General features: G+C 44.9%; 1 protein-coding gene across 1 annotated transcript; it reads right to left on the bottom strand.

Annotated features, from left to right (window-relative positions):
* Positions 1-924: 924 nt before the first annotated feature.
* Positions 925-26774, bottom strand: LOC136120450 (zinc finger protein 124-like). Its single transcript, XM_065873860.1, has 8 exons — positions 26369-26774; positions 26257-26309; positions 24200-24265; positions 23874-23984; positions 13463-13598; positions 12907-12932; positions 9853-10507; positions 925-968 (listed from the first exon to the last, which is right to left on the bottom strand). Exons 1-8 carry the CDS (start codon positions 26772-26774, stop codon positions 925-927), a joined length of 1497 nt encoding a protein of 498 aa, XP_065729932.1.
* Positions 26775-27928: the final 1154 nt, after the last annotated feature.

Genomic DNA, 27928 nt, shown 5'->3' with positions numbered 1-27928 from the left:
TGCTTCCAGCCCTCCTGACTCTCAGGGGCATTCTCCTTGCGGCTCCGCGGCCCAGGCAGGTGAGAGCGATGGGGACGGTACACCTGGGACCGCACGTGGCAGGTAAGCACAGGAGCTGGGCGAGAGAGAGGTCCACGCAGGGTGCCAGCGGGCCTGCCCCCAGCTCTGACTGGAGGGTGCTCTGGGCTCACCCTCTCACGGAGGGCTCTGATTGGACAATTTCCCACGACCCGCTCCCACCTCTTCAGTGACAGGTCAACAGGACACCTGTGGCCGACCAGCCCACCCCCGACCTGGGCTCTGAGCTGAACCTGGTCCCGAGTGGGCATACCCTCCTGGAGCCAAATGTGTGTCTTTTTTTTTTTTTAAACAATGTGTGTGTCTTGATTCAGTTTTCCCAGGGAGCCAGGACTGGACAGGATGGGATGGGGGTCTGGTGACGTCCTGGGCCAGTGGTCTGCCCAATTTAAGGTTGCCTTGGGTCTATGCCCTTTGTTTAAGAACAAAGACAGTGATGTCACCGCGTTCAAGGCAGGGTCAGACTCTGTCAGACGTGTGACCTTTGACATGGGGTGACCTCGCCCTTCATCCCCGCCCTCACATCTGGGACTTGAGGTTAGCAACCCAAGGCTCCACCATGGGAAGCCGGACCATGAGGCCCTAGCCTCCCTGCAGGACTGGTTCAGTCCCACTTGCTGATCTTGTAGAACATCTCAGAGAGGTAGGAGGCATCTGGGATTCCCTTTAGGGACACCGATGTTGGCTGGCAACAGCCATTTTGGGGAGTTTGTTTTACCACAAGGATATCATTGTTGAAAAGCGCACCATTTTGGGGTCCTCCATCTAGCCTATAAGCTCTGGGGGCTTGCTAGCCCACCAGCAGGCCGGCACCTGTCCCGTGTCCCGCATGGGATGAGCAACCAGTCACTCCAGGACCCGGCCCCTGACCACCAGTGGGTCAGCAAAGCCTGAGAGCCAAACAGGCCAGGGAACAGTCCCACCTATGAGTGCACCCACAGTAGTCAGATTCACCAGAAGGACCCATAAGCCCACCTAGGGAGCACCCCCAGAGCATATAGCACAGGTGTCCAGAAGGGAGTTTGCGTCTGGGTACCACAGGTTGTCTCTTACCTTAAGGTCACATCTACAAGATTGGGAAATGAAACTGACCTACCTAATACATAGAAATAGACACAGAGAATTAGACAAAATGAGGAGAAGAAGGAATATGTTCCAAATGAAGGAACAAGACAAAACCCCAGAAGAAGAACTGAGTGAAGTGGAGATAAGCAATCAGATGAATGAAGATTTCAAGGTAATGATCGTAAAGATGCTCAACAAACTTGGAAGAAGAACGATGAACACAGCAAGGATTGTAATGAAGAGTTAGAAAATATAAAGAAGAACCAATCAGAGCTGAAGAATACAATAAATGAAATTTAAAATACACCAGTAGGGAGCCTCCATGGTGGCGCACTGGTTAAGAATCCACCTGCCAATGCAGGAGACACGGGTTCGAGCCCTGGTCTGGGAGGATCCCACATGCCGTGGAGCAACTAAGCCCGTGAGCCACAAATACTGAGCCTGCGCTCTAGAGCCCGCGAGCCACAACTACTGAGCCCCTGCACCACAACTACTGAGCCTGCGCTCTAGAACCCATGCTCTGCAACAAGAGAAGCCACGCAATGAGAAGCCCATGCACCGCAACAAAGAGTAGCCCCCACTCGCCTCAACTAGAGAAAGCCCGCGCACAGCAACTTAGACCCAAGGCAGCCAAAAATAAATAAAATTCAATAAATTTATATAAAAAATACACTAGTAGGAAATAACAAATGCTGGAGAGGGTGTGGAGAAAAGGGAACCCTTCTACACTGTTGGTGGGAATGTAAATTGGTGCAGCCACTATGGAGAACAGTACAGAGTTTCCTCAGAAAACTAAAAACAGAATTACCATATGATCCAGCAATCCCACTCCTGGGCATATACCTGGACAAAACTGTAATTCAAAACGATACATGCACCTCTTATGTTCATAGCAGCACTATTCACGATAACCAAGACATGGAAACCACCTAAATGTCCACTGACAGATGAATGGATGAAGACAATGTGGTACACGTGTACAATGGAATACTACTCAGCCATAAAAAAGAATGAAATAATGGCATTTGCAGCAACATGGATGCAAGTACAGATTATCATACTAAGTGAAGTAAGTCAGACAAAGACAAATACCGTATGATATTACTTATATGTAGAATCTAAAATATGACACAAATGGACCTGTTTATGAAACAGACTCACAGCCAAAAATTTTAAAAATAAATAAAAACTTACGAAAGGGAAAAGCACATAGCCAAGAATACTCCACCCAGCAAACTATTATTCAGATTTGAAGAAGAGAGCGCGTTTTTGAGACATGCAAAAGCTAAAAGAGTTCAGCACCTCTAAACCAGCTTTACCAGAAATATTAAAGGGACTTCTCTAAGTGGAAAAGAAACTATCACAACTAGAAATGTGAAAATTAGGAAAGGAAATATTTCTTTGGTAAAGGCAACATACAGTAAAGGTAGTAGATCAACCACTTATAAAGCTAGTAGGAAGTTTAAAAGACAAAAGTAGTAAAAATCATCTACATCCACAATAAGTAGTTTAAGAATACACACAAAATAAAAGATGCAAAATATGATGTCAAAACATTACATGTGGGACTTCCCTGGTGGTTCAGTGGTTAGGACATGGTGCTTCCACTGCAGGGAGCATGGGTTTGATCCCTGGTTGTGGAACTAAGATCCCACATGCCGTGTGGCACAGCCAAAAAAAAAAAAAAAAGAGAGAGAGAAAGAGAAAGAAAGAAAAAACATTAAATGTTGAGGGGAGGGTAGTGGTGGTAAAGATCCAGCGTTCCTAGAAAGCATCTGAACTTAAGATATGAACTTAAAATAATCACATATATATAGGGTGTTCCACAAAATCTCATGGTAACATAAACCATAATCTATAACAGATATACACATAGAAATGAGAAAGGAATCCAAACATAACACTGAAGATAGTCATCAAATCACAAGGGAAGAAAGAAAAAGAAAGGAACAAAAAAAGAACTACAAAACAACGAGAAAACAATAAACAAAGTGACAATAAATACACACCAATCAATACTTACTTTCAATGTAAATGGACTAAATGTCCCAATCAAAAGAGGGCCTGAATGGATCAAAAATAACAAGACCCATATATATGCTGCCTACAGGTGACTCAATTCAGATCTAAAAACACACACAGACTGAAAGTGAGGGGGATAAAAAGAGTTATTCCAGGCTTCCCTGGTGGCGCAGTGGTTGGGAGTCCACCTGCCAATGCAGGGGACACGGGTTTGTGGCCCGGTCCGGGAGGATCCCACATGCTGCGGAGTGGCTGGGCCTGTGAGCCATGGCCGCTGAGCCTGCACGTCCGGAGCCTGTGCTCTGCAATGGGAGAGGCCACAACAGTGAGAGGCCCGCGTACTGCAAAAAAAAAAAAAAAAGGTATTCCATGCAAATGGAAATGAAAAGAAAGCTGGGGTAGGAATACTTATATTAAACAAAATGACTTTAACAAAGACTCTAACAGGAGACAAAGTAGGACATAACATAATGATCAAGGGATCAAACAAAAAAGAAGCAATACTAGTTGTAAATATTGGAGCACCCAATATAGGAGCACCTAAATACATAAGATAAGTATTAGCAAACAAAAAGACAGGAAATGACAGTAACTCAATAATAGTAGGGAACTTTAACACCCCACTTGCATCAATGGGCAGATCATCCAGACAGAAAATCGATAAGGAAACACTGCCCTTAAATGACACATTAGATCACATCATATATATATATATATAAACATTCCACCCCCAAATGCAGAATACACATTCTTTTCAAGTACACATGGAACATTCTCCAGGATAGACCACATGGTAAGTAACAAAATAAGTCTCAATACATTTAAGAAGATTGAAATCATATTAAGTATCGTTCCTGAACTCAACAGTAGGAGACTAGAAATCAACTACAAGAAAAAAAAAAAAGGCAAAACCCAAAAATACGTGACGGCTAAATAATATGCTACTAAATAACAAATGAGTGACTGAAGAAAGCAAAGAGCAAATAAAAAATAACTGGAGACAAATGAAAATGGAAACACAACATTCCAAAATCTATGGGATGTAACAAAAGCAGTTCTAACAGGGAAGTTCACAGTGATACAAGCCTACCTCAGGAGACAGAACAAATCTCAAGTAAACAATCTAAACTTACACCTAAAGGAACTAGAAAAGGAGAACAAACAAAAACCCAAAGTTAGCAGAACGAAAGAAATCAAAGATTGGAGAAGAAATAGACACTAAAAAAAAATAGAACATATATGAAATTCACAGCTGGTTCTTTGAAAACATAAATGGTATATACCATTTTATATCAAATATCTTTCTTTTGAAAATGGTTAGTCATCCATACCCTTGTAGGACAATACCATTTTCACGTATTGATTCAACTGCTAGCAGTTACTTTCACTCTTTGGACCAATGTTTCTAGTAACATTTTTGAAAAAAATTTAAATTGTAGTAAACCTAATAAGTCTTATTGGTTTATATTCTGTTTCAGCTTGTCTTGATCTCGTCTCCATCCCGACACACTTAGAGTTGGACTCATCACACTCTAGCACTATTCTCCATGGGTGACAACCTGCATCTCAGTTATAGCAACTCATTCATGCTGGGTTTTGTTTTTTCTGTGCAAAATAATGGAGGAATCATTGATTCTTCCTCTCACCCAAACTTCCAGCCATCAAGAAATTCTAATAGCCTGAGTTTCAAATTATGTCTGGGCTCTAACCCCATACAACACTGCCACTGCTACCAACCCAGTCTGATCTACTACCTTGATTGACAGCATCATCCTAGTGCCTGTTCTCAAGGAAACAGAAGGATCTTGTGAAGCTGCCTCATCTGGTCAATTTTAGGCTCCATGTCACTCACAGCCAATGGCAGTGCACCACGGCACGCCAGTGCATCAATACATGATGTGCCTACCACCCTCACACTCTCCTCTGACCTCTGCTGTTTTTCCATCATTTCACTCTGCTCCAGGTGCACCGGCCTCTGGCTATCCTAAAATTACCTAAGGCCTACTGCTGCCTTAGGAACTATATGAGTCTACTCAGGTCCCCTAACAAAGCAATGGAGTCTGACATTCTGAAATCAAGCTGTTGGCAGCACTGGCTCCTTCTGGATGCTGTGAGGGAGAATGTTCCAGGCCTCACTCCTAGCTTCTGGTGGTTGCCAAAAACCCTTTGCATTCCTTGGCTTGTGGACAGATCATGCCAATTTGCTCCTTTTTACCTCATGTGGTGAGGACATATCTATCTTCTGTGCAGGTCTGTGTCCAAAGTTCCCTCTTTCTAAAAGGACGTCCATCGTTGGACCAGACCTACTCTAATCTGTTATGAACTCGTGTTGAGTATATCTGAAAAGACCTGTTAAACAAAAATTCAACTGATCATATTTAAAAGATTTAATTGTCTTTATTAAATGAGTCATGAATTGGACATCTCATCTAGCAAGTAGAAAGGAGCTCCAAAGAGCTACAGAAAATGAAAGAATGAGGTGGAAAAAAAGAAATTATCGTCAAAGAATGCATTGTTTCAGGCAAAGTCACCTTCCTAAGGGAAACCGAAGGGGTCTACCAGTGAAGTACCTCTTACAGTTGGCCAAGAGATGCCAGGTTGGCTGGCTAGAGGTTACATTCCTGCAAAAAGTTGACACTGCTATTCAGTTAGGTATTAAGACTTGGTTTGCTGCAGTGGGGCTAGGGCCTAATACAAGTGACTCCATTTGAGGCCTGTAGTTTCCTTTTTTAAACATTTCCCTCTTTTGATCAGTCTCAGCTTTACTGAGAAATGTGTTCAAAATTTAAGGCATTAGTAACCACTCAGCTGTTACCCTGTAGTTCTCACAGCTTTGTGAATTTTGTTGATCCTTTGTGTGGTATCCGGATATATGTCATGACACTTTTTGCTTAATCCTTGTGATATTCACAGGTCACAGCTTTAGGTTTCCTCTTTTTTTTTTTTTTTCCGGTATGCGGGCCTCTCACTGTTGTGGCCTCTCCCATTGCTGAGCACAGGCTCCAGATACACAGGCTCAGCGGCCATGGCTCACGGGCCCAGCCGCTCCGCGGCATGTGGGATCTTCCCGGACCGGGGCACGAACCTGTGTCCCCTGCATCGGCAGGCGGACTCTCAACCACTGCGCCACCAGGGAAGCCCAGGTTTCCATTTTAAATTTGGTCATTCTCTTGTTTCTTTTCTGACATTCCAGTCTTAGGTCATTTGCTTGGTGGTTCGCAGCTATGAACACACATTAAAGACTCTTGAGGGGATACAGTGCACCAGAAAGCGTATTATTATTATTAGTGGAAAGAAGATAATGCCCAATGTCCAGAGTGCACTTTACAGCCACGTTCTCCATGGCCCAAACCAATCAAAATCAAATAAGTCAAAGAAAGACCCCACCAAGAGTCACCTCTTTCAGCCAAGGGGCTTACTCAGTGAGCTCACGTAACTGAGTTTCAACTTTCCCAGAAATGTTGATCCAGGTGCAGCAGGTAGTGCTGGTCACAGCACAAACCTAATTACTGCAGATTTCCCAAGAGGAAGCTCTGTGTGCACCACCAGCAATTTCTGTGGAATTGTGGAGTAGGGAAAGGGTTGATCCAGCAGACCTCAATAAATGGGGACTGTGGAATAGGAGCTCCACATGGTTGGGGAACTGCAAGCTGCTACTAACTGTCCCCATGTGGATCTTGGGACAGAAAAAAGGGTTGGAGTTTTCCACTCAAACACCTGGAAATTGCAAACTAAAAAGAGTGAGAGCTCAAGGGAAAGAGAGTAGAGATCAGAACCAAGAGGAACTTACCCATAACCCTCAGAGATAATGAGAAAGACAGTGAACTCAAAGGGTTCCCTCGTACCACATCTGTGTTTCTCATTGTTCCCAAATGCCATCAGAAGTTCACCTCAGATCCTATCACTGCCACCAAATCTGCTAAATAACAAAAATTCAACTGAGTAACTTAAACATCTAATAGGCTTTATTAAACGACTCATGAATCAGGCAGCATTTCATCTAGCAAGCAGAAAGGAGGTCCAAAGACCTGCAGAAATAATCGTTTTTTTAAAGACAGAGAAGGGACAGAAAAAGAAAAATTATTAGCAAAGAGTGCATTGTTTCAGGCAAAGTCACGCTTCTGAGGGGAACAGAAGTGTAGGCAGTCTATCAGTGGAATACCTCCTACTGTAGACCAGGAAATGCCAGGTTCACTGGTTAAAGGCCACATTCCTGGGAAAAGTTGCCGCTGCAATTTGGTTCGTTATTAAGTCTTGGTTGGCTGCCTAACACAAGTGACTCCATTTTGGACCTACTGTCTCCCATTAATCAGATTTTATTTCCAAAAAAGAACACATTCTGAGGTTCCAGATGGACATAAAATTTGGGGGGACACTACTGAACTTGGTATATGTATACTTTTATACATTTTATAATCCATTTAAGTATCAACTTCCAGTGTTATCTGAAATAGTTATTTTACTGTTCTGCTTATACTATTTTCTGGAACCAGAAATATTTTATATTTTATACATATATATACTTCATATATATATAATCTCCATCTTCATATCCCTCTAGCCCCTACTGTGCTAATTATGAAAGGTCAATGAAAGGTAGATATGGTTCTATTGCATTGCGTTATTTCATTGTGGGTAAGGCTGGGATGTATACTTCCCAGAATCGTCTTTATAATTTCAGGTTATAATTCACCAATAGCCTAAATTGCAAGAGATTTGGAAGGTACAGGTGAAGAAGCTATTTCTCTCAGTACTATAAGCCATCATGCAGATAGACGGACCAATGCATAGGGGATAGTTGGACACCAACTTGCAGCTTGATTATTGTATAATTATTGACAACTCTGCTCTATCAAGTATGAATACAAACAAAACATTTAAAAAATGAAATAATTAAACACTGGGTAATCACATCTATAAATGCAAGGTAAGTAAATATAGTAGGTTTATGGCTTAGAGAGCAGTCAGCTATAAGAGAAAACATGGGCTTCCTTGGTGGTGCAGTGATTAAAAATCCACCTGCCAATGCAGGGGACACGGGTTCGATCCCTGGTCTGGGAAGATCCCACATGCCACAGAGCAACTAAGCACGAGTGCCACAACTACTGAGCCCGCTAGAGCCTATGCTCTGCAACAAGAGAAGCCATGACAATGAGAAGCCTGTGCACTGCAACGAAGAGTAGCCCCCACTTGCCTCAACTAGAGAAAGCCCATGCGCAGCAATGAAGACCCAACACAGTCAAAAGAGAGAGAGAGAGAGAGAGAAAATGCTCACAATAGGCCAAATACATTCAAAAGTGCTTATTGCAATCAGAGAAGTAACCAGAAACAACAAATGTAGGGTCAGTGCAGCCTCAACAGTGCAAGCAGGGAAGTAAGTTTCCTGCATTTGGTTGGGAAGGAAACAGCCTCTCTACTAAAGGAACAAGATGCTTCTTACAGAAATCACATAATTATGAGAATCATCGGACATGAAGGGGGGGGTCACAGGATATGAGTAAATCACTAGGTGATCTTCTGAAGCCTGAAGAAGTAGGCTGATGGACACCAAACAGCCATAGGAACATGCAAGGATCTGTGTGCACTTGAAAACCAAAGAAGATCCATGAGGGAACTTGTGGACAAGTGTGGAATCTGCTGCCCAACAGGGAACTAACATCAAACACATGTCTGGTTGGGGGCTGTTCCACATGGGCAGAGCCAGAAGTCAGAAAACGGTGCTGGAACTCAGGCTCACCAGGTTGCCATGCATCTCTGTCTCCTGATGGTACAGAAGACCCGAGAATCATGGCTTCCCCGCTTCTGCTTTCCAGACCTCATGCATCTTCTTCTTCCCATGAACTTTAACTCAGAACCACTAACAGAAGGACTCTGGATATACAGTTTCCCACCTCACCCAAGCTGACAACACAATTCAGTAGAACCGTCTGGACAGGAGCTTTCATCTTCATGCCAGCAAGTCACTCTTCTTAACTCCATGGATCATGTCCAATTTCCAACCAAGATCATGGACATGAACAGAGGTCAAATTTATGAACATAATTAGATGAGACAGAATGTCCTCCAAGACCTTGCACAATTACTAATTTCTGTGAGGACATATATGCAACAAGGAAACATGGAAAAGACATACCTTTCAGTTTAATACTCCAGGGGAGGGTAAACACTGAGTCAGAAAATTCCAGTATCTGTAACAGTAGACCAGGAAAGACATTTCAACAATACAGGTCTCATGATCACATATGAGGAAAACAATGGGACGTAAGAATCAAAACTTTTTTCATCTAAAATTATACCAAGTTGCACCTGAAAAAACCAGAAACCACTTAACATCCCTGGGTTCAAAAGACACTGTAATGGAAACGAGACAAGTTTTATATGAGGTACAGATGAAGGGGACATGGAGGGATAATTAATTATCTTAAGTGTTCAGATCAGCAACACGAACTAGAAATTAATACACTGGGATCCCTATTCAGGATGAGGCACTTACAAAGGAAAAACCATGTTTATAACAAAAGATTTCTGTTGTGCCCTGAGTTTTCATTTACAAAATAAGTGAAGTGCTGAAGGTTTTTCCACATTCTTTCCATTCATAAGATTTCACTCCATGTGATTGCTTCCATTTACAATGAGGTTTTAAGGGAGAAGAAGGCTTCTCCACAGTTTTGTATTCAGAATTTTCACCAGTGTGTGTCTTCATGTGTCTTTGTAGGGATATCAGATACCTGAAGGCTTTCCCACACTGCTGACACTGATAGGGTTTCTCTTCACTGTGTGTTTTCATATGTTGTCGAAGGGATGAAGAAGTAATAAACGTTTTCCCACATTCTGTACATTCATAGGGTTTTACTCCACTGTGTGTTTTCACATGTTTTCTAAAGTATTTGGGACAACTGTAGGATTTCCCACATTCCTTACACACATAAGGTTTCTCTCCAGTGTGGATCCTCACATGTCCTTGCAGGGATTTGAGATAGGGGAAGGCTTTGCCGCACTGCTTACATTCATAGGGTTTTTCTCCACTGTGTGTTCTCATGTGTTCTCGAAGGTAAGTGCACCAACTGAAAGCTTTGCCACACTGCTTACATTCATAGGGTTTCTCTCCAGTGTGCATTCTCACATGTTCTTGGAAGTGTGAGATGCGAGTGAAAGCTTTCCCACATTCTTTACATTCATAGGGTTTCTCTCCAGTGTGAGTTCTCACATGCCGTGCAATCTGGGAATAGTAACTGAAGGATTTTCCACATACTTCACACATGTGGATTTTCTGTCCATAATGACCTCTCACATGTCGCTGGACAGATGACAGGCAAGTGAATGATTTTTTAGATTTCTTACACTCTAAAGACTGTTTGCTACTGTAACTTTTCACATATCTCTTAGATGCTCTCCCATCATCCTGACGTTTGTCAGTTTTCTCTACAATGTCTGTTCCACCAGGAGGATTTAGGCATGAGACACAGGTGCAGGTTTGCCCACATTCTTCACATGGATGAGGTTTGTGTCTGGTGTGAGATCTTTGCTGATTCCTCTGGAAAGAACAATCCCTGAAGGCTTTTCCACACTTAGTGCACTTACAGGGCTGAATTGCAGTCAGATAACCCTTATGCACAGTAAGATGTGTAAGCTGGTTCCGGGTTTCTAGACATTGATGGCCTTCTTTACCTTCACAGAGACTCTCCACCAAATGATTTCTGTTCAAAGTAGGAAGCACAGTATTACGGATTAATAATAATGATTTCTTTATTAATAATTTATTGATGGATGTTAATGATTATTTTGACTACGTATTTGCCATGTGCACTGAATTGGCATGTTTTTGGCACCCTCTGCATTGTGACAAAGTTCAACAAGTTTAATGCTCCAGCTGAGGGCTCAAACAGAGCCATAACTTTCAGTGTTTTTTACATATTGGGTTTCCTGATCATTGAAATTTCCTACTGAATTAAGTTTCAGATGCTCAATGTCTACATCACATTTATAAAAGTATTGTGTTGTAAAAACTCTGTGAGTACACAATTGTTTACCTAGGTTTATATCTTTTATTTAATTTCAAGTGAGTCTAACACTCTGCCGAGATCCCCCTTCTCCTTGTGGGAGTGCCACTCACCTCAAATGCCTCTCCTGGGTTACACGCTGATCTCTCATGTTATGAAATGTCCAGTTTTCTCCCAAAAAAGACATGGAATCATTTCTTGTGAATCTTACTACTTTCTCTTCACTGCATAGTCCAGTCTCCAAAATATCCCAATGAGCACTGGATCTACTGGTTTTAACTTGAGGGCAAGAACCTGCAACAATTGGTAACATAACTAAATCCTTGGGAAAGAAATGGTGGGATAAAGGAAAGAGGCCATTTGTACTTTTTTTCCATACGTTGATTCAAAAATGTCAAATAGTTTTATAAAGGAAGGAAGGATATATGTGTGATATTGTGATTTATAAGAAATATATACATATATATTTGGTCATTCAGATGACCAACACACACTTCTCACATAAATCAGGTACTCATCCACAGTTCCCTGCTCACAGCTCCCAAAACCTTTAGAATTTCCTGAGTGATAAAAGCAATGGAATAATATTTGATCTCCTGTTCTCAGTTCCTGAAAATGCTTCAGGGTCAGAAGGGTGAAATAAGTGTTGTTATTCATAACAAGCCCTTTCCATCACAATTGGGTTTATATTCATGAAGGTGATTGTTGAAAAGCAGCGCAGGATGGGGGCTGGTTGCCAATGGAAACACCATGTGACTAAAGCGTGGAACTTTCAGTCCCACTCACACCTCCAGACACCCCAGCACCTCTGAGGAGGGGAGAGGAGCCAGAGTTTCAATCACTTGCCAATGGCCAATGATTTAATCAATCATGCATATGTAATAAAGCCTCCATAACCTCCCCCACCCCAGCAAAAAGAAGTTCAGAGAGCATCTATGTTGGTGAAAACATGGAGATAATGGGAAGACTGGCACCTGGAGACAGCATGGAAGCTCCAAGCCCTTCTGACATATACTGCCCTATGCATCTCTTCCATGTGACTGTTCCTGAGTTATATCCTTTTATAATAAACTGGTGATAAAGTACATGAAATGTTTCTCTGAGTCCTGTGAGTGTACTAGCAAATTAATTGAACCTGAGGAAGGGGGTCACGGGAACCTCTCTCATTTATAGTCAGTTGGTCACAAGTACTGGTAACAACCTGAGCTTGAAACTGGCATCAGATGAGGGCGGGTGAAGACCAGGGGTGAGTCTTGTAGGACCGAACGCTTAAGCTGTGGAATTTGAGGCTACCATGGGTAGATGCTGTCAGAACTGAGTTGACCAGTTCTGAGGAGCCTAAACACACAAACACACAGGTACACACATGATGCAATTGGGTCCAGAACCTAATTTATCACTCAAGCAAAGAAAAACTCTGAAGACCTCATCTATTTGGAACTTTGGCAATGGTAGGGAAAATGAGTCAAAATGGCAGCCTGTCCACTAAGAAATACCTCAAAAAGAATGGAGACTGATGTCGAGATCAATATTACCAGAGAAGCAAAGTAGCAAGAAACTGGGCAAAATGCACATTCCCAAATGCTCCCTTTATAAAAGGAGCTACAGAAAGACTTCTCAAGCGGGCAACAATGGATGAAAAGTCCAACAGGGAAGCCAGGTTAATGACAAACGTCACCTTCTCAAAGACAGAGTCATGTTTCTAACAGTTATGTCCAAATATCTCTCCCTGATACAGAACCTGCTCCTCCAGAGAGGTGTGCCCTCCTGGTGATCGCAGGCACAGAGGCCCTAGAGGAAGCCTATCTCCAGTGACCCAGCTGTCACTAGGAGATCAGACGGTGTGTGGCTGCTGTCCTGCTCGCGGAGAAAAGCTTCTCAGGGGGAGGATGGAGGACAACAAGCCCTCCATGAGATGGGCCGATTCTCTGGTCCTCATGTCATTGAGGATGGGTGAGTTTGGGTTTAACTGCAGCAAGATTATCAGGTCAAATGTGTACTGATCACAGTGTAACTTTCACAGGGTGAAAACCGTAACGCTGCTCTCACTGCCCCAAAGTAACACTGGAGACCATGCTCACATTTACACAATTAGGGAGCCTCAGGATTCTGATCAAGAGCAATAAAAATCAATTCAATATTTACCGTCATGGAAAAGCTATTTGACTCTAGGTTCGTTCTATAAAGGTGGGGACCACGTCTGCCTGTTTTTCAACATATTCCTATTCCTTGGTTCCAGTAAGAAAGAACACTGTAAGAAATATTTGTTCCCCAAAGACTAAGTGCAGGGAGGAAGCCGTCCTCACCCACGGAGGCCAGGTTCCTGAAGGTCTCCAGCATCACGTCTCTGTAGAGCTTCCTCTGAGCCAGGTCCAGCAAAGCCCACTCCTCTGCGGTGAAGTTCACAGCCACGTCCTCAAAGACCACCGAGTCCTGAAACAGCCACAGGTTCCGTGTCAGCAAGGCTCCCTCTTCACCCCCGTGTGTGGGAGGATGGGGAGGCCGAAAGTCGGGAACTGGACTCAATTCCTAGGACTCCTGAGCTACACTCCTGTGGGAAATGAACACACACAAGCCAATCAAATGCATTTTACTCAGTGATGCTAAGTGCTGGAGACTGAAGCAACGTGTAACAGCAACAACAGATGTAGACTTATAGACACATGACTAAAAAGAACTGTTTTTTACCAAATATAAAATAGATAAACAATAAGGATTTACACAGGGAACTATATTCAATATACTGTAATAACTTATAATGGAAAAGAATTGGAAAAAAAGACTATAGATATATACATACATATATGTGTGTGTGTGTGTGTGTGTATAAGGGAATCACTTTGCTGTGCACCTGAAACTAACACACAATTTATTTTTTTTTAACTTTTTGGCTGCACCACCCAGCACATGGGATCTTAGCTCCTTGACCAGGGATTGAACCTGCGCCCCCTGAAGTGGAAGCTCGGAGTCTTAACCATTGGACCACCAGGAAAGTCCCCTAACACAATACTGTAAATCAACTGCACTTCAATTTTTTAAAAAAATTATTTTTAGTGAGAGAGCAGAACCTGAGGTGGTAAAGACTGAAAATAAAATCATCATTCAGATAAGAAGGAAATGAATACTTGGTTTGGTCAAAAGTTATTTCCTTGAAACTCCAAGCAGGAGCAGACTGTCAGGAGGTCGTGAACACTGATTTTCCAGGCCGCTGCATCTGAAGAACTCTCGCCTGGACTGAAGAGCATGTAAAAGCCTGGGCCAGTCCCCTCATATCCAACAGAGGCAGACACGACCCCCTGCCAGGATGAGGTGGACACCGAGGGCACAGATGCAGGCCAGGGCCCAGGGCCTGGGACAGCTGTGGGGTAAGAGACAGCCTGTTTCCTGAGGGATCTGTCAAGCCAGCAGGGCCTCTCAGATAATCATGTGCCCAGAAATGGAGGAAAATGCTCCATGAAGAAGAGTCGAAGGATCTGACGGCAATAGGGCCAAAGGAGACTTGAACAGAGAGAAAAAAACACCTAGTTATTATCTTTAGGACAATATGGATGACACCAGACCCCTGAAATACAAAGCAAGCAATTATTTTTATAAATTAGAATTTTAATCCAAAATATAGTCTGACAATCTAAATTATAAAAAATTCCAAATACATCAGCTACAAAGAAGGCAAGGCTGCCTCGCCTGAGTCTGCAACTGGAGTTTGCTAATCACACACCTGATAAGAAACTTGTATTTTAAATACATTTTAAAAAACTAATAGGACAACAATAAAAAATAAAGGACAACAAGAGAAAAACAAATAATGCATAAATAATGGACAAATAATGTGAGCAGACATTTCTCCAAAGAATAAATACAAGTGGCCAATAAGCCCATGAAAAGATGCTGGACGACACTCATCAGGGAAATGCCAAAGCTACAGGCAGATACTTCACACCCACCAGGATGGATATAAGATGGACAAACAAGGCAAGGCGGGGCAGGCAAGGATGTGGGGAAGTTGGAACCTCACACACTGTTGATGGGAAGGTAAAATGGTGAAGCCACTTTGGAAGACAGTCCAGCAGATCCTCAAAATGATAAACACAGTGTCACCACATAACACAGCAATTCCACCCTAGGTATCTATCTACCCAAGAGAGGAGGTGAAAGCGAACTCCAACACAAAAACTAATACGCAGATATTCACAGCAGCATGACTTATGACAGCCAAAAAGTGGAAACAAATCAAAAGATCATCAAGTGACTTGGATAAGCAAACACAATATAATCTCACAACGGAATATTATTTGCCGGAAGAGGAATGTTGTACTGATCGGTGGCACAAAACCAATAAACTTTAAGAACATTAAGACTCCACATAACACTTATACGAAAGGCAACGGAATGAGCAAATCTATAGAGATAGAAAGTAGATTAATAGGGCTTCCCTCGTGGTGCAGGGGTTAAGAATCTGCCTGCCAATTCAGGGGGACACGGGTTCGAGCCCTGGTCCGGGAAGATCCCACATGCTGCGGAGCAACTAAGCCTGTGTGCTGCAACTACTGAGCCCAACGAGCCACAACTACTGAAGACCACACACCTAAAGCCCGTGCTCCACAACAAGATAATCCACTGCAATGAGAAGCCTGTGCACGGCAACGAAGAGTAGCCCCCGCTCTCCACAACTAGAGAAAAGCCCGCGCAGCAACGAAGATCCAAGACAGCCAAAATTAAATAAATAAAAAAATAAAAATAAAGTTCCCTTTAAAAAAAAGAAAAAGAAAAAGAAAGTAGATTAATAAACTGCCTAGACCAAGGGCGGGTGAAGTCCTGGGATGAGGGGTGACTGCCAGCAGATACAAATTTTCTTTTGGGGTGATAAAAATGATTTAAAATCAGAATATGAGGATGCTTACACAATTGTAAATATACTAACACCCTGGAATTTCACACTTTGAACAGGGAAACCTTATGGTACATAAATTATATGTGAACTAAAGCTGTTTAAAAAATAGATTCAGGACTTCCCTGGTGGTGCAGTCATTGAGAATCCGCCTGCCAATGCAGGGGACACGGGTTCGAGCCCTGGTCCGGGAAGATCCCACATGCCACAGAGCAACTAAGCCTGCATGCCACAACTACTGAGCCTGTGCTCTACAGCCCATGAGCCACAACTACTGAGCCTGCATGCCACAACTACTGAGCCTGTGTTTCACAACTACTGAAGCCCATGTGCCTAGAGCCCGTACTCCACAACGAGAAGCCACCACAATGAGAAGCCCGCACACCACAACAAAGAGTACCCCCGCTCGCCATAACTAGAGAAAGCATGCGTGCAGCAACGAAGGCCCAACGCAGCCAAAAATATAAATTAAAAAAGAAAGAAAGAAAGAAAGAAAGAAAAACATGAAGTGCTTTTCAAACTCTCATCCCAATGGAGCAAAATACCAATGAACAATTATTCCCCTGCAGGATCCATATTAATGGACTCTCACCTTCAATCATCTCATCTATCTCCTCATCACTAAGGCATAAATTGCTTGAAAGCAATTGAAATACCAGTCTTGGAACTTTATACATTATGTGCTTTGTAGTTCCTTCCTATTGTTCAATGGGGAACTGCTCCTCTTTAGTAAACAGATATCTGTGTACACTGCTGGGCTGCCTTGGGTCAAGATGTGATTGACCATGAGAGCTTTCAGGGTATGTAGAATTGGAAAATATATTTTTAAAAATCTGCTGGGCTTCCCTGGTGGCGCAGTGGTTGAGAGTCCGCCTGCCGATGCAGGGGACACGGGTTCGTGCCCCAGTCCGGGAAGATCCCACATGTCGCTGAGTGGCTAGGCCTGTGAGCCATGGCCGCTGAGCCTGCGCGTCTGGAGCCTGTGCTCCGCAATGGGAGAGGCCACAACAGTGAGAGGCCCGCGCACCGCAAAAAAAAAAAAAAAAAAAAAAAAAAATCTGCCCAATGTATTTGAGCAGAAGTGCTGGTTTCTATTTAAAACCTGTTGTTCTGCTACATATACCAGGATGGGAGCAAAAGATGCCTTAATATGTCATGTGTCATGTGCTGGAGACAATGAGTTTAGTAAATGCCTGTTTATCTTCTGTGTTTTTAGTATTGGATGACTGAGGTTTTCTGAGTGGTTTATCATAAAACCACACTTCAAGTCTTGTTTCTGCTCAGAGTCTTTTCAAGTATTCAAACATATTTCTCACTCTGAGCTCTTGATAATAACAGACACAGACATCTCTCTAATACTGATCTGCCGTACATGCTTGATTTTTAAAATCATTAATAGAGGAGAGTGAAGACAACCTACACAACAGGAGAAAATATTTGCAAATGATGCGACCAACAAGGGCTTAATTCCAAAATATATAAACAGGGCTTCCCTAGTGGCACAGTGGTTGGGAGTCTGCCTGCCAATGCAAGGGACATGGGTTCATGCCCCAGTCTGGAAGGACCCCACATGCCGCGGAGCGGCTGGGCCTGTTAGCCATGGCGGCTGAGCCTGCGCCTCTGGAGCCTGTGCCCTGCAACGGGAGAGGCCACAGCAGTGAGAGGCCCGCGTACCGCAAAAAAAAAACAACCAAAAAACCCCAAAATATATAAACAGCTCATACAACTCAACAACAACAACAAAAACAACCCAATCCAAAATGGGCAGAAGACCTAAATAGGCATTTCTCCAAAGAAGAAATACAGATGGCCAATAGGCACATGAAAAGATGCTCAACATCACTAATTATTAGAGAAATGAAATAAAAACTACAGTGAGGTACCACCTCATGCCAGTCACAATGGCCATCATTAAAAAGTCTACAAATAACAAACGCTGGAGAGTAGGTATGGAGAAAAGGAAAGGGAACCCTCCTACACTGTTGGTGGGAATGTAAATTGGTACAGCCACTGTGGAAAACAGTATGAAGATTCCTCATAAAACTAAAAATAGAACTGCCATATGATCCAGCAATCCCGCTCTGGGACATATATCCAGACAAAACTATAATTCAAAAAGATACATGCACCCCTATGTTCATAGCAGCACTGTTCACAATAGCCAAGACATGGAAAAAACCTAAGTGTCCATGAACAGAGGAATGGATAAAGAAAATGTGGTATGCCTACACAATGGAATATTACTCAGCCATAAAAAAGAATGAAATAATGCCATTTGCAGCAAAATGGATACAACTAGAGATTATCATACTAAGTGAAGTAAGTCAGATAGCGAAAGACAAATGCCATATGATATCACTTATATGTGGAATCTAAAATATGACACAAATGAACCTGCCTTTGAAACAGAAACAGAATCACGGACACAGAGAACAGAGTGGTGGTTGCCAAGGGGGAGGGAGTTGGGGGTAGAATGGGGTAGGAGGTTGGGGTGAGCAGATGTAAGCTTTTATATAGAGAATGGATAAACAACAAGGTCCTACTGTACAGCACAGATAACTATATTCAATATCCTATGACATACCATAATGGAAAAGAATATTTTAAAAAAGAAATAACTGAATCACTTTGCCATACAGCAGTAATTAACACAACACTGTAAATCAAGTATACTTCAATTTTAAAAAATAATTTAAAAAAAAGAAACAAGCAGTAGAAATGTAAAAGTTTAAACAGACTTTTCTTAACATAGACTTTTAAAACTAATTGTCATTAGGGGACTTCTCTGGCTCTCCAGTGGTTAAGACTTGGAGCTTCCACTGCAGAGGGCATGGGTTCGATCCCTGGTTGGGGAACTAAGATGACACGTAGCACAGTCAAAAATAAATAAATAAATAATTAAAACTAATTGTCATTAAAATTAACTTTCTTTCTAAAATATGTTTAATAAAAAATATAAAACAATTTAATGGAAAAATTTCAAAACATTATTGACTAACACCATCCTAGAAGGAAATGAATGAAGGGATGGCGCATATCCACAGAAAAGAGACCAGGATGTCAGCTTCTCCCGAACAGGTTAAGAGTTTTAAGAAAATTCCATTAAATCTAAAATTGGCTTGTTTTGGGGATGGTTTGATTCTGTTTTGTTTGAACTTAAAGAAAAACTACTTCTAAAAACTGAAATGGAAAACAAATTTCGAAAAATAGCCAAAATTTTCTATGGAACAAGGTGGTGGGATATTCCGTAACAGACATTGAAGCGTTTTAAACTGCAGTGATTAGGACAAGATGGTGTTAACAGAGGGATGGACAAATACACCAGTGGAAAAACAGCACACTGAAACAGGCCCACCTGTTTTTGTCAAGTGGATCAACGCCAGAGCGTAAGCTGCTGGGCAGGGGCCAGATGATGACACTTTGACCTGAGGGGCAGTGATCACTGGGTATTTACAGGGGAATAAGAAATCTTTTTCCTTAGTAACTGCACATGCAATAACCAACTCACTGTGAACTTAACTGTGAAAGAAGAAAGTAGAACACATTGAGAAGTTACAGGCAAACTCACTCATGACTTGAGAGTAGGGGAAATTTTCCTATACACGAAAAGAAAAAAGAGCTACAACGGAAGAGGTGGATAAATTCAGTTCAAGTCTATTAAAGTTGAGAATTGTCCATGAAGTGTAGAATAAAAAGAAATGATAGGGACTTCCCTGGTGGTGCACTGGTTAAGACTCTGCACTCCCAATGCAGGGGGTCTGGGTTTGATCCCTGGTCAGGGAACTAGTTCCCACATGCACACTGCAACTAAGAGTTCGCATGCCACAACTAAGGAGCCCGCATGCCACAACTAAGACCAGGTGCAACCAAATAAATAAATAAATAAACATTAAAAAAAAGAAATGATAACCCACAGTTTGGGAGAACATCTTTGCCATACCTAGAAATGAAAAGAGATGAATGTCCAGTGTATGTAAATAACACATAAAAATCAATAAATATACAAAAGAATTAAAGGTGAGAAAACAACTGAAAACTATCTCACAGAAGATGAGCCACCACTTATAAGAAATGCTCAGACTCAATGATTATCAGTAAAGACCAATATACAATCACAAGCAGATCCATTTTACACACTTGAGATGAACAAAATTAAGCTGGAATTTCCAAATCTCCATCTGCTGGAAATGACGTGGAATAAACACTTGTCTCCAGTCCTCCATCCACACTTCCTAGTATTTTGAAAATATCCATAATCTACAATCCTACAATTTTCCTTCCACATGTACAAAATTTATATTGCACTGGCACTTGGAGACAAAATCAAGGAGTTTAACGGCGCTGCTGACAAATCAAAATTAAACATGAGACAACTCAAGCCTCACACGACTGGATGGAGGATATAATCAGGTGACCTCTGAAACCAGCACGTGTGAAACAGACTGGGGCTGAGAACCACAGAGAAGCCTTCTGTGTGGCATTACTTGTGTGGTACAGGTCATATTCACTTATTACAAATTCAGCAGAAGCAAAATCAAACAAAATGATGCTTGGTGATGAAGGACATAAAGCTGCAAAGAATAACAAAAAGCCCAGGGGGCTTCCCTGGTGGCGCAGTGGTTGAGAGTCCGCCTGCCGATGTAGGGGACACGGGTTCGTGCCCCGGTCCGGGAAGATCCCACATGCCGCGGAGCGGCAGGGCCCATGAGTCATGGCTGCTGAGCCTGCGCGTCCGGAGCCTGTGATCCGCAACGGGAGAGGCCACAACAGTGAGAGGCCCGCGTACGGAAATAAATAAATAAATAAATAAATAAATAAATAAATAAATAAATAAAACCAGGATGATGGGCACCCTGGGGGCCGCTCACTGAGAAGTGCTACCAGCCAACCAAGGGAATAAATATCTACACCTTCAAGTAACGGAACAAAAGTCTTCAGTACTCACGCTGAGTCACATGACACAAGATTCCATCAAAGAAACAAAGGGGAAGAGCAGCCAAGTGTGAGCCGCTCAGATCAGCAGCCTGCTGCCCACGGTGCACAAGGAAACCCCAAGTCAGAAGGTCAAAGCCATCCGAGCTGGGGGGCTGGGATCCCCCTGCTGACACACAGCCTGGCTGGGCACCCCCAGGGCAGGGGGAGGGACCGAGCTCCAGAGCTCCACACGCCTGTGCTGCCTCTCTCAGTGTGGAAATGCCCCCTCCTTCTGGGTCTCAATTCTCACCCAGGAGGAAACACTCAAGTTGAAGTTCTGACCCAGAGAAACTCTCCAATTCATCAACCCTCTCAATAGCAGTTGAGCTCAAGGAGCCTTCTCCACGCCTGACCTTCACAGACTCACTCAGAGTGCACACATCACACTCAGAGCATCAACTCTCTTGGATGAAGCCAAAAGCAAAGGTCAGGGAACAGCTGAGGGCAGCAGAACCTCAGAGGACAAACCACCCCTAGCATTCCTGCAGGTGGATCCCCTCCCCTACGCTCATGCCACAAACAGATCCTTCTGTGGTGGTTCTATGGCCTGGAGGCCACCGGCGTAGGAGTGGGGTAGGGTGGACAGCAGGACCCAAGGCCACCTTCCTTCACCTAGGGAAATTCTGGGGCACTTTTATGGTTTGAGCTACTGGTTACTGCTCATCCCTTTCAGAAGACAGGCATCAGTTCACTAATATCCTCATGATGACGAGCTGTAACTCATCTAATCAGAAGTGAGCAAGTCTCAGTAGCACTGGTCACATTTCACAGAATTTCCATTCATCTCTGTTGACCAGCTAATAACAGGAAGTAGACAAGAATCAGACAGTGTCAGAACTCTGCACCCTGCATGGAAGAGTCACTATGATTCCTATGAATCTTTTTAATCAGTATGTCCACCCATTTCACACGAAGGGGTGGGACTGCCTGCATTTCCTGAAATTCTAATGGAAGAGAAAACATTTTCTGTACTGAGACACTTCTCCCCAGAGGCATCTCTGGTTAAGGCCCAAAGGCCCAGAATAATACAAGTCAGCAGGAAAGGGCAAAGACCTGAGACGCTTACTACCCTCACTAAGGAGAAGAAACCAGGCGGAAAGAATGCGGAATTTTACACTTGCTGAAACCGGAAGCTGGATCAGGGGAAGCTATTAGTGCTGAGCTGGACCCAGAGGAGGCAGCTCACAGGTGTCAGGGGACAATGCTGAACCCTCCCTGAGCCCTGTGCTCCTGGAAACTTAGATGGAAGGTGAAAGGACCCCCCCACCCTTTGCTCTTCTGGAAAACGGCAGGCTGCAAGAAACCGCCCCCGTGCCCCACCTGACTCAGATAAGACTCACACGGAGGCCCCCTGTTTATCCAGGACGAGGCCAGACGCAGTCCCCTCAAAGTCCCATCTCCACCTCATCAGTGATTAGCGGAACTGTTCCCCCCACTGGCCAAGCAGAACAAATGCTTGTTGGCCAAACTTTGGTTCAGCTTCTCTCCTTCCCCCTGACCTGGCCTCACGGCAGCCAGCCGACAGACCCCTAAGGACAGGCTGGCCTCAGGGATCTGCTATCCGAGCATCACACCTGGTCCCTCCTGGTGGTGTTTAAGCCTCTGTGTAAAAGAAACTCTTTGCCCAACTCCTGAGACGCTTGCAGATCTTAGGGTCAGATGTCCCCCTTCCTGCAGAGCCCCCTGTGCCTGGTGCAACAGAAGGCTCCCCCTGCAGGAACTCATTTGGATAAAGGTCTCTTGTTTTGAAGTTTAGATTATTTCATGCTACAGGCTTGACCAAGTATTCTCAGTGGCCATGTGAAAATTAAGAGAAAACTCACTAAAAAAGATGTTGGTGGGGAGAAGAGGGAGCCTCGGCCAGTACCACGTGACGTCAGTTACAGGAACAAGTGTTAATTAGAGACCCCAACAGAACAAATGGAAACAAGAAAGAATCACCAATTGCAGGCCACAACAGGAAAAGATGTGCATGCATGGCATCTTCTCAAGAAACTGGCTACCCCAGCAGCTAGCCAGTGAGAAACCAGCATCACCCTGAACTCTCCATTTTCTCCAGTGGAAGTTGCTTCAGTACTATAACCTCTCCCAACTCCATCCTTTCTCTCCAGTAAATAAGTTCCTTGGACTTGCATATGGCTTTTACTATTCGTTGTCTGTCCCTAATTGCAATTCTTTGTTGTTCCCAAATAAACCCATTTTTGCTGGTAAACAGCTGATTTTTATTTTTAAGGTCAACGACTATTTCTCAGCCCACCTTTGATCAGGCTTCTCACCCACAGGCCCCTGATTTTAGGTTTCTCCCCCACCTCAACCCCACCCTCACCCGCAGCCCCACCGCAAGCGACAATGAGCTGCAGAACAAGCCCTTGCAGACCTGGGCCGAGAATGCGCTGACCACAGGGAGCCCCGATCCTGAAAAACAGCCTTGCTCTCACCCGCCTCACAGAGAAGAGAAAAGCCCTTTGCTGTGTGGTTGGAGACGCTGGCACCTCTCTGAGATCCCAGCCTCGGCGCTATCGCAACAGCATTTGCAATACAGGCTCCTTGCTTGAAAAGTCTGGGCTGGACTTCATCTGTCAGGTCCAGGGCGGGTCCCCTGCCCACCAGCGCCTGAGCGTCCGCTCCGCTGGTGCTCCCTCGGACCCCACCCCCTGCCCTCCCGGCCCAGGAACAGATCAGGGCGCCCAGACCCTGTGCGTGGATGGGACAGGACTCCTGACCCACGTCGTGGGTGAGGGTAAAGAGTTGAGTGCGGACTGCGGACAGGGAGACGGGGCCCGCGGCCCGTTCCGGCCAGTTGGAACGAGCCCCGGCGGGTCTCAGCGCATGGCCCGCGCACTCACCATCTCAGCCCTGCTCTCGGTTCTCACGGCGTCCTCTCCGCTGCCCTGCGGCTCCACCGTCCGCGCAGGTGAGAGGGACAGCGAGTGGACACCTGAACCCCATGTGGCGCGCTGGACTCCCAGGAGGCGGAGAGCGACGTCCCCGCAGGGGGGATGCGCCCGCCCCCAGCTCTGATTGGATGAGGCTCGATCCCTCGCGCCCTGATTGGACGGACCCCCTTCAGGCCCTGATTGACAACGTTGCAGGCTTGATTCTGAGAAGGGCCAGCTGTAGGTCACGTGACGGAGCAGGGCGGATGTGCCGTTTGTTGCCTTCAGCCCTTTACCGCCTGGCTTTCTATGGGACGCCACACCTGGCCGCCAGGATCCTGGGCTATGCGCAGAATCTGCTCCTGGCCACAGAGCATCAGCCCAAAGCTTGCAGACCCTTTCTCCTAAACAGAAAAGTGCTGACTCAGTCTCCCCTCCTAGTATCCCCACCTGTCCAGGGCTGCCCCTGCCCTTTAGTCCGAGGGCTGGGGCACGAGGGGACAGGTGTGAAAGGAAAATCAAAATGGAGTCAGTATTGCTAAGAGAGCGCTCTAAAATGGAGCCAGGAGGCCACTGAGGAAGTGGGGCTTATGCAGGTCTCAGCCCAGATGGAATCTGAACTTTTGACCACTTACTGACTTAACGCAGGCATCCAGAACATCTGCCCAATGACCCAGAAAGTCAAGATACTTATTGGACCCTTCCCCTAAATAACTCGTGACAGCCTATCCCTTAAGGACAAATATTTCCTTCCCTGTGTGATGAAATAAAATTTATACTTTGAGAAAGCACAAGTAAATTTTAACATAAAACGCTCTCTCTCCGTCTGTTTGGAGCTCCTCCCTCCCCACTTAGTGTTTAGGCATATGCACTACACGGTAACCACACCTCTTCAAAGATGGGAACGCATTCTCAAACGTAAAGATCAAACTTTTCCCTTTCTTTTGAGGCTAGCAATGTAACTTCTCTCTTACTACTCTTTTTGTACGTGCTTACCTGGACTATGTATCTTTGGTGAACTTTATGTGAAATGTCAGTATGTTATTTTGATGTACGATCTTTCATCTCAAAAATGTACATGACTGTGTTTTCGACTTCTAACTGGTGGAACAGTTCTCAGAGCTTCTGAGAGACTGTCTCCTGGGTTATAATCCTTAGTTTGGCTCGAATAAAATTCCCTTTCTTCTTAATTTAATGGTTACTTGAATTTTCCTCCGCGTCTGTCAGAGTCAATCATAATTTCTGCCAGACAACTTTAACAACCTTGTGGCTTGTGCTTTATAAACTCCTGACTCTTTCTCTTCCCCAGAACACTCTGGTTTTGCCAGAACCTGTGTACCCCAAATTGAAATTCTTAAGACCCCCAAATAAACCGCTTTGTTCTTTGTAGCCTCAATACTGATTATTATTGAACATGATAGAGAAGGACCTGGGGAACTCCTGGGTCAGGGGACGGATGGAGGGCAATGTCACTGTGGATCTGTGCCCTTCCTTTAAGAACGAAGACACTCTGTGACACCACTGCAGGCATTGCAGGAGCCAGTTTTTTTGGTGGTTTTTTTTTTTAACACCTTTATTAGAGTATAGTTGCTTTACAACGGTGTGTTAGTTTCTGCTTTATAACAAAGCAGGAGCCAGTTTGACTTTGACCTTTGACATTAGGAGGTCCGGCCCTCCCGACCTACTCACACATCTGGGCTCCACCAACTTTTCCCCGTCCCATTTCTTACGCACATCATCAGGCTCCCTCCCCACAGGAGGAGGGAACGCTGGGTCGGCCCCACACCTGAGCAGCACTGAGGTTCCGAACAAGCCCCTGGTCAGCTTCTCCAGAGAACAGGAGACCCAGGGGACCCTGTTCAGTCCAGCCACACTGACCCGCAGTCCGCGCACCGCCCTCACTCGCCCAACTTCCCTCCTCACACAGAAGAGAAAAAGCCTTTTTCTGCGCGGTTGGAGAGGCTGACATATCTCTGAGATCCGAACCTCGGCGCTATCGCAACAGTATTTGCAATTTAGTCTCCTTGCCAAGTCCGGGCTTGACTTTATCTGTCAGATCCAGGGAAGACCTCCCTCGCCCCCAGCTTCTGACTGTCCTTTCCTCCCTCGCAAGCCCACTCCGCCAAGGGCTCAGTCCGGATGCCCGGACCCCAATCCGCCGCCAAAGGGGAGAGTCAAGTTGGGACCCCGGGACTGGAAGCCGGGTCCCCTCCCCGCGGCCGAGGGGCAGAATTGGGTCTGGACATGGGGGTGGGTGGGACGCGGGGAGACCCTGGCCAGACTGCCTCTTCCGGCAGGTCCGGCCAGTTCGAAGCAGCTTTTTCCTTGTTCGGGCCCCGGGCCGCGCACTCACCATCTCCGCCTCCTTCCGGGTTCTCTGAAGAGTCCTCCAGGCGACCCTCCGACCTGGGCAGGTAAGACCGACGGGGACGCGACACCTAAGGCCGCGCGGGACAAGTTCGCACCAGCGTGCAGACGGCTGAGAGAAACTTCCGGGGGCTCGGAACGCGCCCGTCGCCCGCCCTCATTGGACGGCGCTCCGGGGCCCGAGCCCTGATTGGGCGGTAACCCTTGCCCCGCCCCCGCCCCGATGGGCAGTCCTCCTGGTCCCTTCCTACCCTGATTGGCTGGTTGTCGGGACCCCGCCCAGTCGCCGCTGACTGGACAGTTCAACCAGGCCCCGCCTCTGCCCCGAGTGACAGGCCACAGGGACACGCGTCGCTGATTCCCCAGCCCGGGACTTGGCCTCCGTGCAAGAACCCGCTCCCAGCCAGGAGGTCCCTGTCGCATCTGCTCGCAGCTGGGCGGCTCCCCTGTGTCCTCCTCCAGCACCTGGAAGTCCAGATTCAGTTTCCCCGCGGATCGCTCCATATCCGGAGTGAGGATGAGAAAGGACGAGACACAGGGCTTCGTGAACTCCGGAGTTAGGACACTGACCGGGGAGAAGTCACCGGGGGAATGTGCCCGTTAAGAACAAAACTCTCAGTGACATCAACACGTGCAAGGCAGGGTCAGGCTAGGTTTTGAAGTGTGACCCTTGACACGGGGAGGTCCCACTTTTCGTCCCCGCTTCCTGCCTCTGGGGCTTGAGATCAGCAACCCAAAAGCCAGGGACCTTTCCCCCGTGGAAGTCGGACCCCGAGGCCCCAGCCTCCCTGCAGCCTCAGCACATACACAGGTGTGAAATGTCACCGTTCTCAGGTGTGCATTTTACACCGCAAAGAAATTTGTGTCCGATCAGGCTTTAGTCAGTCCAAGTGAATTTTGAAATGTAGAAGTCTATATTTCCTTATTCAGATTGTACAGCGATGGTTGCACAGCTGTGCGATGTACAAAAAGCCACTGAGTTTTACACTTAAAAGTGTGAACGTATGTGAGAGTATGTGAAATATATCTTCATTAAAAAAAACAAATTATAAGGCTATTTTATATCCATGATAACCCTACCTCCTGATCACCACTAAAATACTTTCTGTCTCACTGGATTTACCTATTCTGGACATTTTATATATCTAAATGGAATAATACAATATTGGCCATTTGTGTCTGGCTTTTTTCCTCAGCATAATAATTTCAAGGTTCATTCACATTGCAGCATATCAGAGCTTTCTTCCGTTTTATGGCTAAATACTGCTCCATCCTATGTACAGGCTATATTTTGTTTATCCATTTTATGAAATACAATGTATATTTTGAGGCAGGACAATAAAATTATGTAAATTTCTCTCTGTCCTTTTTGGCCTCCTCCCTCCCTCCCCTTTAGTGGGCAGTGAGTATCTGCCTTATATATTAACCAGACCTCCTCAAAGATGGGATGCCTGCTCAACCATAAAGAACCTTTTTTTTTTTTTTCTTTCTTCTGACCCTAGCAACGTAGCTTCTTAGAAGATTAGCATTCTTTCCCAACTTTGTAAAGGGTCATGGTTACTTACGGGGTTGCTTTGTACATGCTTACCTGGATGGTGTATCTTTGGTGAACTTCATGTAAAATATCAGTATGTCATTTTGATGCATTAAATTGAAAA

The sequence above is a fragment of the Phocoena phocoena genome, chromosome 3 (assembly GCF_963924675.1).
Source record: "Phocoena phocoena chromosome 3, mPhoPho1.1, whole genome shotgun sequence".
In the NCBI taxonomy this organism is placed as follows: Eukaryota; Metazoa; Chordata; class Mammalia; order Artiodactyla; family Phocoenidae; genus Phocoena; species Phocoena phocoena.
This window is presented reverse-complemented; position numbering and strand designations above follow the sequence as displayed.

Excerpts from the sequence above, each read along its gene's own strand:
- LOC136120450 (XM_065873860.1), bottom strand. The coding sequence starts at position 26,774 with ATGGAGCGATCCGCGGGGAAACTGAATCTGGACTTCCAGGTGCTGGAG. Across the intron at positions 23,985-24,199 it reads GTCCCATAGAAAGCCAGGCG|CGCGCCACATGGGGTTCAGG; the intron begins GTAAAGGGCTGA and ends CTGGGAGTCCAG. Across the intron at positions 12,933-13,462 it reads GGCCTCCGTGGGTGAGGACG|GAGGGCACACCTCTCTGGAG; the intron begins GCTTCCTCCCTG and ends TGCGATCACCAG.